Source organism: Peromyscus maniculatus, chromosome 6, assembly GCF_049852395.1.
Source record: "Peromyscus maniculatus bairdii isolate BWxNUB_F1_BW_parent chromosome 6, HU_Pman_BW_mat_3.1, whole genome shotgun sequence".
In the NCBI taxonomy this organism is placed as follows: Eukaryota; Metazoa; Chordata; class Mammalia; order Rodentia; family Cricetidae; genus Peromyscus; species Peromyscus maniculatus.
In genome coordinates this window covers 102,582,439-102,591,214 of record NC_134857.1, presented here as the reverse complement: position 1 = coordinate 102,591,214, position 8,776 = coordinate 102,582,439, and the positions used below count along the sequence as shown (strand labels likewise).

Sequence of the window (8,776 nt, the reverse complement as noted above, 5' to 3'; positions counted from 1 at the left end):
GATCTACATGAGCAAACTGGGCGTGAGGGGGGTAATGGAGGGCAAGGGTGGGGGAATGAGAACATAAGGGAATAGGAAGTTCGAGCTGGAACAGGGACAGAGTGGGAGAGAAAGGAAAGAGATACCATGAGAAATGAAGACATCATGGGAATAGGGAGAAACAGGGTGCTTGGGAAATTCCCAGGAATTTACACTAGTTAGCCCAAGACTGGGCCAGAACTAAGAGATCTCATCAGCCAGTGCAAGGGTCACTCATACACAGCCCTGTGGAGGTCCACAAAGGTTTCCTAGTGAAATCTGAGCTTGCTCTACCCAGCAGAGCTGCATTAGATTGCTTGACCATGTTTGTGGTTACCAGGTGTTTGGAAGGGTCTGCACTTGGATATGTGGTGTGCTTTCATCTAGCAAGCAGAGGTCTTTTGCCCTGCCGCTTGGCATTCCTTTAAAAAACCCTTTAAGAGACTGGAGGGGGCAGTGGCTAAGGATCCAGGACCTCCAGAGCTATCCTATGTTTCTATCTGTCTATCTCCCCTCTATCCTTCTATCTAAATATTTCTCACTTCTCCCTTCTCAAGAGTACCCTGGGGTAAAAGTGGGAGCAGGTCTCCCACACAGGCCCAGGGAAGAAAGAAATGTGTCTGTAGAATAAAGGACACATTATTCTCTCCTATACATTTTTTCAGGATCAGCTACAAATGAGGTGCCACTCAAGATGTTTTATGTGTGATGTATCAAATCAAAAATGTTCAGAAAAGTTACAACTCAGTACCCACACACAAATAAAATATTTAAAATACAGTCATCAATACATGTGGCAAAACGCTTTTTTTTTTTTTTAAGGAAACACTACTTACAAAGCAATGTGAGAATGATATTTATTTTTTTTAAAATACCAGTTCATGTATATCTTAAGGAACATAAAACAAATGAAGTGCTAATGCTTTTGCATTTTAGACTATGAGAAGACTGGAAATCTATCAATGCTTATGAAAGGATGACTCTTCCTGGCGTTGACATCATGGAGAGAGAAGTCTAACAACAGTGTAGCTCTTCAGTGTTGCTCCAGCTCCAAGAAGCTTGCCTATTCCTTCTTAAAGATCCGCTTGGCTTCGACTCCTTCATATATGTAGGTCTGAAAGATGTTTACAAACATAAAAAAATGTGCCATTAATATAAAATCCTAAATTAAGAAAAATAATAATGTTAGAGGCTCTCCTACCATGTCCTTATATTTGATAGAAGCAGTTTATGAAACTATAGGACAGAACCATTAAATTACATTTTGGGTTGTAGATATTTATGTCTTTTTTGTTAGAACGGGAATTAATTTATGTATATATGATGTTTATTCTCCTCAATAAATAAATGTCACAAACAGATATGAAATAAGGAACAGTCTACTTATTAAAGCTGTGTCTTAGGGTTTTATTGCTGTCAAGAGACACCATGACCTTGGCAACTCTTATGAAGGAAAACATTTAATTGCGGCTAGCTTGCAGTTTCAGAGTTTCCACTCTCATCTTGGTGAGATTTGGCGGCATGCAGGCAGACATGGTGTTGGAGAATAGTTGAGAGTTCTACATCTTGATCCTTAGGCAGCAGAAGTGGACTCTGTACCACACTGGGCATAGCTGGAGCATAGGAGACTTCAAAGGCCACCCCCATTTGACAAACTTCCTCCAACAAGGTCATACATACTCCAGCAAAGCCCTAACCCTAATAGTGTCACTCCATATGGGGCCGTTTTCTTTCAAACCACCCCTTTCTTTCAAACTACTGAGCAGTGACAAAATTCTTGTTCATAATCATTTTTGCATTTGACATGTAGTTATAAATCTTTCTTACAACTTACCAGGATTAATTCATCACCAGAAATTTCTCGGACAACAATCAGATCTTTTCCATTGTCTACGCGTTTGAATTTTCCAGTAAGTTTATTTCCCTCAAGGCTCACGGAACCCTGCATCACAATAATAAGACAGCATTTTTATGGTCTTGCATGTCTCTAACACGATTTCCAGTTTTACAGACCCACATCTTCTTCACTCAGTGACCCTATGCACTCTATGAAGTAATACATTTCCTCCATTTTACGTCTACAGAGACTGTGAAATGACAGAGCGATTCCTTAAAGTCAGAAAGAGATTGGACATGAGCTGTGGGAGTCCAGGCTGTACCGGGAACTACTAGGCACCACTCCACTGACAATTGCTATAGGCTGAATTCCAGTGCAGAGGAGTAGTGATGACATTAGTGATGAAATACTCAGCAGTTAGACTGTCATGGCAGGTGAGGAGAGAACTGACAACACAAGCCTGGGGACCTGAATTCAAGTCCCTGGAATCCATGTGAAAAGCCAGGTGTGCTCCCAAATGCCCGTGACACTGACGCTGTAGAGACCGGAGGCTCATGGGGCTTTGTGAGCGCCAGCCTCCCTCCAGGTTCAGTGAGATACCCTGTTTCAAGGGGGTAAGATGCACAGCAGTGGAGCGGGGCACTCGATGTCCTCCTCTGACCTCTCCATGTGCACTTGGGCATGGGCATGGGCACAAACACACACACACACACACACACACACACACACACGTCACTGCAAACATACTTGACTAGAAAATAAATTCTGAGGCAAAAAAAAAAAAGACCCTATTTTTCTTTCACTTTTTTGAGACAGGGCTTCTCTATGTAACAGCCCTGGCCATCCTGAAACTCACTCTGTAGCCCAGGCTGCCCTCAAACTCAAGAGATCCACCTGCCTCTGCCTCCCAAGTGCTGGGATTCATGGCTGTGCCACCAACATCCAGTGAAAGGTACATTTTTTTTTTTTACATTCTGACCTAAGATTCCCTTCCCTCCTCTCTTCCCAGTCCACCTCCCCTCCCCTCTCCACCCCTATCCACTCCTCCTCCATTTCTATTCAGAAAAGGGCAGGCCTACCATTGATATCAACCAAACATGGCATACCAAGTTGCAGTAAGACGAGGCAGCTCCCCTCTCATTAGGTTGGACAAGACAACCCAGTACAAGGAGAAGAGTCCCAAGAGCAGGCAAAAGAGCTGGAGACAGGCCCTGCCCCACTGTTAGGAGTCCCATAAGAAGACGAAGCTACACAACTGTCACATATACGCAGAGGGCCAAGGTCAGTTCCACACAAGCTCCCTGGTCAGTTCTGTCTCTGTGAGCCCCGTGAGGCAAGGTTAGTTGATTCTGTGTGTTTTCTTGTGGTGACCTTGACCCCTCTGGCTCCTACTCTCCTTCCCCCTCTTGTGCAGAATTCCCTGAGCTCCACATAATGTTTAGCGAAAGGAACATTCTTAATGACCTACCATGAATTAGACTTTCACATTTGGCTACTCACCCATTCATTAATTTATTATTATTATTATTATTATTATTATTATTATTATTATTATTGGTTTTTCGAGACAAAGTTTCTCTGTCTAGCTTTGTGCCTTCCCTGGAACTTACTTGGTAGCCCAGGCAGGCCTTGAACTCACAGAGATCCACCTGCCTCTGCCTCCTGAGTGCTGGGATTAAAGGCATGCACTGTCACTGCCCGGCTCATTAATTTTTTTAATCAATGTTTATTGAGATGAGATCTCATGTAGCCCAGGCTACCCTCAAATGTACTCTGTATGTGAGGAAAAACTTGACTTTATGATCCTACTGACTCCAGTTCCCAAGTCCTAGAATTATGGGCATGTGTGACCATGCCTAGGTTTTATACAGAGCTAGAAACATAACCCAAGGTTTTGTGCTTGCTACACTCTCCTGATTCAGTTACATTTTTGGCTTTTCAGTTTATTGTCCAAATACATTTATAAACAGTTATTGTGTTTGAATATCATAATCACTAAAAGCTTGTGGTCTGTAGCATGAAGAGTTGAAAATACAGAACTTTATATTTCTTTGTGACTATCCCTGTACTCAGTCCATCTAAGAGGATTATTATGAATCTTATTGTTCAGCATTTTCACAGATGCATATCATAATAAAATATTATATTTAAACATTTTAACAATAATGTGTGTAAAATAAAATATAAACAGACCACATTTGGCCTCTTCAGTAAATGAAGGAGTGTTGCATTAGTTGAACCATTCCATAAGATAAACTACTTTGTATTTGTAAAAAATGACAAATGCATTGCTTATAAAAAAAAAATGTCTTACACTGAGTTCTGTTCCATCTGCTAGAGTATAGTTAAAGTTGACACCGAGTTCAAACACAACGTCAATGGTTCGAATCCTGCAAGATTCTTTAATAGTGAATTTATTCCCTTCTTGCCTGATGGTCAATTTCAAATTGTCATGAGCTGCAACCTTCCTTTTCAGCACATTAATGCCTGCAAGAGGAGAGATTGCAGGGAGCATGTTAGCAGTCTGCAGGTCCAGCCCTCAGAACCACTACCCAGGGTTACTCAGAGAAAGACTTTTCAAGAGCAAAGATAGAAAGATTTCTATAATATCTTCATACACAATCTGTACGGGCAAATGCTCTTTGTTCTTCTGGATATTACAAATTTTCAAATATATACATACATACATATATATATGTATATATATATTCATTCATTAGCAACTTGTTAGTAATAAAAAAGTTAACAAGGTTAATTCTCTTGGTCACAAGAATTTTTTTGTAGATATGGTAAGAGTCACATGTAGCAATAACTTGTCAGCTTTAATTGGTGGCTGGCAAAAGCTTCACTTGTAAAGTTCCAAGGGACATCTCATATCTAAAAACACATTTTCTGCCCTACTGCAGTCTCAGAATATAGAGAAGAGACCTCATAACTTTTTTGTTCAAGCCTGAGAGACCGGACAATCATCCCATAGCTCTGACCAGCTGTGGAGCATCTTCCCACAGTAACTGAGCATATAGCTGAATCCCTTCTGGACTAGGTTTGATTAATTAGCTGGTTAATTGGCTGTTATTTACATAAAATCCATGACTGAAAGTAAAAAGTTAGTAAACTGGGCTTAAATCTTGCATCAAAAACTGGTGTGGAAGTAAATACTGAATATTAATTGCTTTTTGAATCAGAACAGGGAGGTGCTGCAAATCTCAATATTGGCAGGGCTAGCAGAGGAAGTTTAGGCAATTTAGGCACTATAAATCTCTGAAGGACTTTGATTCAACAAGGCCAGACACCTGCAATTCCACCCTAGGTCACTATTAATCTCTGAAAGACTTTGATTCATCAAGGCCAGACACCTGTAATTCTGCCACTGAGTAGTAAAACCTGTGAAAGTCTTGCTTGTGATCTGTCCACAAGGACACTTCACAGGGACAAATTGCCCTGTCAGTAAGATTAATTATAGAGAACAGTCTTCTAAGTGTCTTACAGTCCACATGGAACAATATGTTGATCTAGTTATGAAGCATATTTTAGTATATTTCTATTCATCAAAATTAAACATCTTAAGGCAACTGGCTTAGACAATACAGCCTCACAGACTACCTCATAAGCCTAAAATTTTCTTTGTGTCCCCATAAGATACAGCGCCCCCCTCCAGCAGGAAGTAGTATGAGATGCTATGTCCAAATTCCCAAATATACCAAGCTGGCTTTGGAGATGGAATTGGCTCACTCCCCCTCTAAACCCAGACATATTGCTAAAAAAAAAAAAAAAAAAAAAAAAAAGGTTAAGAGGTTCTTGTGTTCCAAATCAGAAGAGCCCTCTGGTGTGGGACAGAGAAAAACCAATATTTTTTATTTAAAACACTTGACTATAAATACAATCTCTTTCTAAAGAAGAAAAGGGGATAGCTTAGATATGATAGGATAAAAGGATAGATTAATGAACCTACTTTTAAAGAACAACAACTTGTTTAAAATGTTTTACATTGGTATAGATTTTAGTTTATTGATACAAGTTTAAACTTAATTTTGTTATACTGTATATATATTTCTATTGTCATTTGAGGTATTATGTTTATGTAACTCATTTAGATTGCAGTGGATAATTAAAAATACAAATTGATAATTACTCTTCTATAATAGTCAAACTTGTACCATGTTAAGTTTTCTAGGTATACATAGATATATTTCAGATAGACAGGTAATCTTCAAACACTTCAGAGACCTACAGAATATGGTATTTAAAATATTTTTAAAAATTTAGACTTTCTGGACAGTAGGACATGTCTGCTCCTGTCAACACTGATTTACTTCAGAGAGGGGGGTGGGCATCGAAGACACTCCATATGGAGTTTATCTTCGCCTTGGCAAAAATAGCCATTTGTGCAAGAAACTGTTCTTGCCTGGTCTGCTTGATTGACTGGACATGGAGGACCCATAGAAAGGTGACGACTGAACTTTGCTTGACAAAATGGTCCTTTAGGTTCCTGCTTCACAGAGGAAACTGCCAGACATTCTACAGGACACAGAGAAAAATGACTGAAAGACTCTAGCCCTGTGGGATGAAGACAGATGCCCTAACTTTACAAGAGAACTTTGGATGACTGTCCAGGCTGCCAGCTGTCTCTGTCTACCCTACAAGACTCCCAAAAGTTGCTTGCATCCTTCTCCCATTTCTCAGGTAGTATATCCTTCTGAGGTCTTTGATGTAGTTGAAGCTAGATACAATTTTCCTTAGTTATGATAAAAGATATGTTAGATATAAAACCTTAGACTCACAAATATAAGATAGATAAGACATCTTCTTTAATTTTTCCAAATAGACTAATTATTATAAATAGACTAGATATTATAACTGTGATTCTTGCTTGATAATTGTTTTGTTATCTGTAATTTTACTATGTAAAAGTTAAAACCTTCCTTTTTTTAAAAAAAAAAAGGGGAAGTGCTGTGGGATGTTCTGTATGGCAAATGTGAATTCTACTGCAGAGGAGCAGTGATGACATTAGTGATGAAATACTCAGCAGTTAGACTGTCATGGCAGGTGAGGAGAGAACTGACAACACAAGCCTGGGGACCTGAATTCCAGTCCCTGGAATCCATGTGAAAAGCCAGGTGTGCTCACAAATGCCCGTGACACTGACGCTGTAGAGACCAGGGGCTCATGGGGCTTTGTGAGCGCCAGCCTCCCTCCAGGTTCAGTGAGATACCCTGTTTCAAGGGGGTAAGATGCACAGCAGTGGAGCGGGGCACTCGATGTCCTCCTCTGACCTCTCCATGTGCACTTGGGCATATAAAATTATTACAGGTATTGGGGAGATACCACAGCTGTCTCTGCACATGTGAAATTATAGACAGGAACCATGGTGTTCAGAGCTGGTGGCTTTGCAAGCCTTGCCTGGTAGGGTTCCTTCATCAGAGAACCCTTCGTCTTGTGGGTTGACATCTGAGTTATCAATTGCTATCTGACGTAACTGTGTCATTTTAACAAGATTAACAAACTTTTTGCTTCAAAGTTCAGTCAAATTTCAGTAATGTCAAGTGAAATATTAAGAGGTATATTCATATATTAAAGAAATACAAGTTCAGTTCTGGATATTTATTAATTTCAACCCTACTTTGCTTTCAAAATTGAATTTATTTATTTTGTTGTTGTTGTTTGAAACCGGGTCTTGGTATAAAACCTAGGAAGGCTCCAAACTTTTTGCATAGGCCAGGCTAGCCTTTAATTCAAAATCTACCCATTTCACTCTCAAAGTGTTAAGATCACAGGCATACAGCACCATGCTTTGCTTGTTGCACAATTATATTTATTTTTAGTGGCATTTATGATTGCCCCAAGCTAGAAAAATTAGAGATTTTATAATTAAATTCATTATAATATGAATGTAAAAATTTCATAAACTTAAATTCAGAATCCCTGAAGTAAGAGACATAATTTATGCAGATTTTGTTTTGGAAAATGATACATATTTTTTGCCCAATTTTTAGTGTAGGTTGCCAGAATACAGTAGACATATATAATATAGTCAAATTAAACCTCTAAAAAGAATACACAGTTTTTTTGTGGTTATTCCTAACATTACATAACAAAGAGAAAAGAATTACATAGCGTTTATTCAAGCTGGGTTTTGATGAAATTATTTTCTTACCTTATGAAAAGTTCTTTGTTCCTTTACCTCCTATAATCCAGTGTTATTTTAAACTCTGGAAATTATCATAACTCACTGCAATTGTCTTTCTTCTAATGAACACAAACATGTCAGTTTTCAGTTACATAGGTGTAATTAACAGGAAAGGGAAGAAAACCCAGGGTCTCTAACACTTGCCCTAGGGGACAAGATGTCTTCCTAAAGCAGGAAGTGTGGACATGGATTTCCAGACTCTGTACAATCACACCTGGAGCCTTACACATCACCAGTCATTCCCTAACACACAGAGAGAGGAAAGCAAACATGAACTGACCAGGTAGAAACCAGTCCTTACCCATTTTCTCCATGATCTTATCATAGTTCTCATTCCGGTCTACTTTCCAACTGCCGTCAAATGCCATGATCTCAGCCGTGTGTGCCTCTGGAAAAGCAGATTCAGTCCTGTCCACAAGAGAGAATTTATTCTACTTCTTATCTTCGAACCAATTCATAATGTAATATGGAAGTTTAAAGTTCAAGAGATTGCCTGACTACTTAGCATGCCATGCCCCTTTAGTTTCTCTTTCCATACTTTCTTTGAATCTATGTCTGAAATCCCACCAAATTAAAATCTGATAATCATACCTACTTTGTCTTCAACTACACATGTGGGTGTTTTTATTTCAAGAACTAGGTCCAGGGGTGGTAGCACACACCTTTAATCCCAGCCTCGGGAGGCAGAGGCAGGCAGAGCTCTATCAGTTCTAGCCAAGGCTACATAGGGAGTT

At 39.4% G+C, this 8,776-nt stretch overlaps 1 protein-coding gene across 1 annotated transcript; it reads right to left on the bottom strand.

Moving 5' to 3' along the window:
- Window positions 1-868: 868 nt before the first annotated feature.
- On the bottom strand, window positions 869-8,483 carry LOC102913453 (fatty acid-binding protein, intestinal-like). Its single transcript, XM_076574909.1, has 4 exons — window positions 8,344-8,483; window positions 4,170-4,342; window positions 1,853-1,960; window positions 869-1,132 (listed from the first exon to the last, which is right to left on the bottom strand). Exons 1-4 carry the CDS (start codon window positions 8,408-8,410, stop codon window positions 1,082-1,084), a joined length of 399 nt encoding a protein of 132 aa, XP_076431024.1. The 5' UTR covers window positions 8,411-8,483; the 3' UTR covers window positions 869-1,081.
- Window positions 8,484-8,776: the final 293 nt, after the last annotated feature.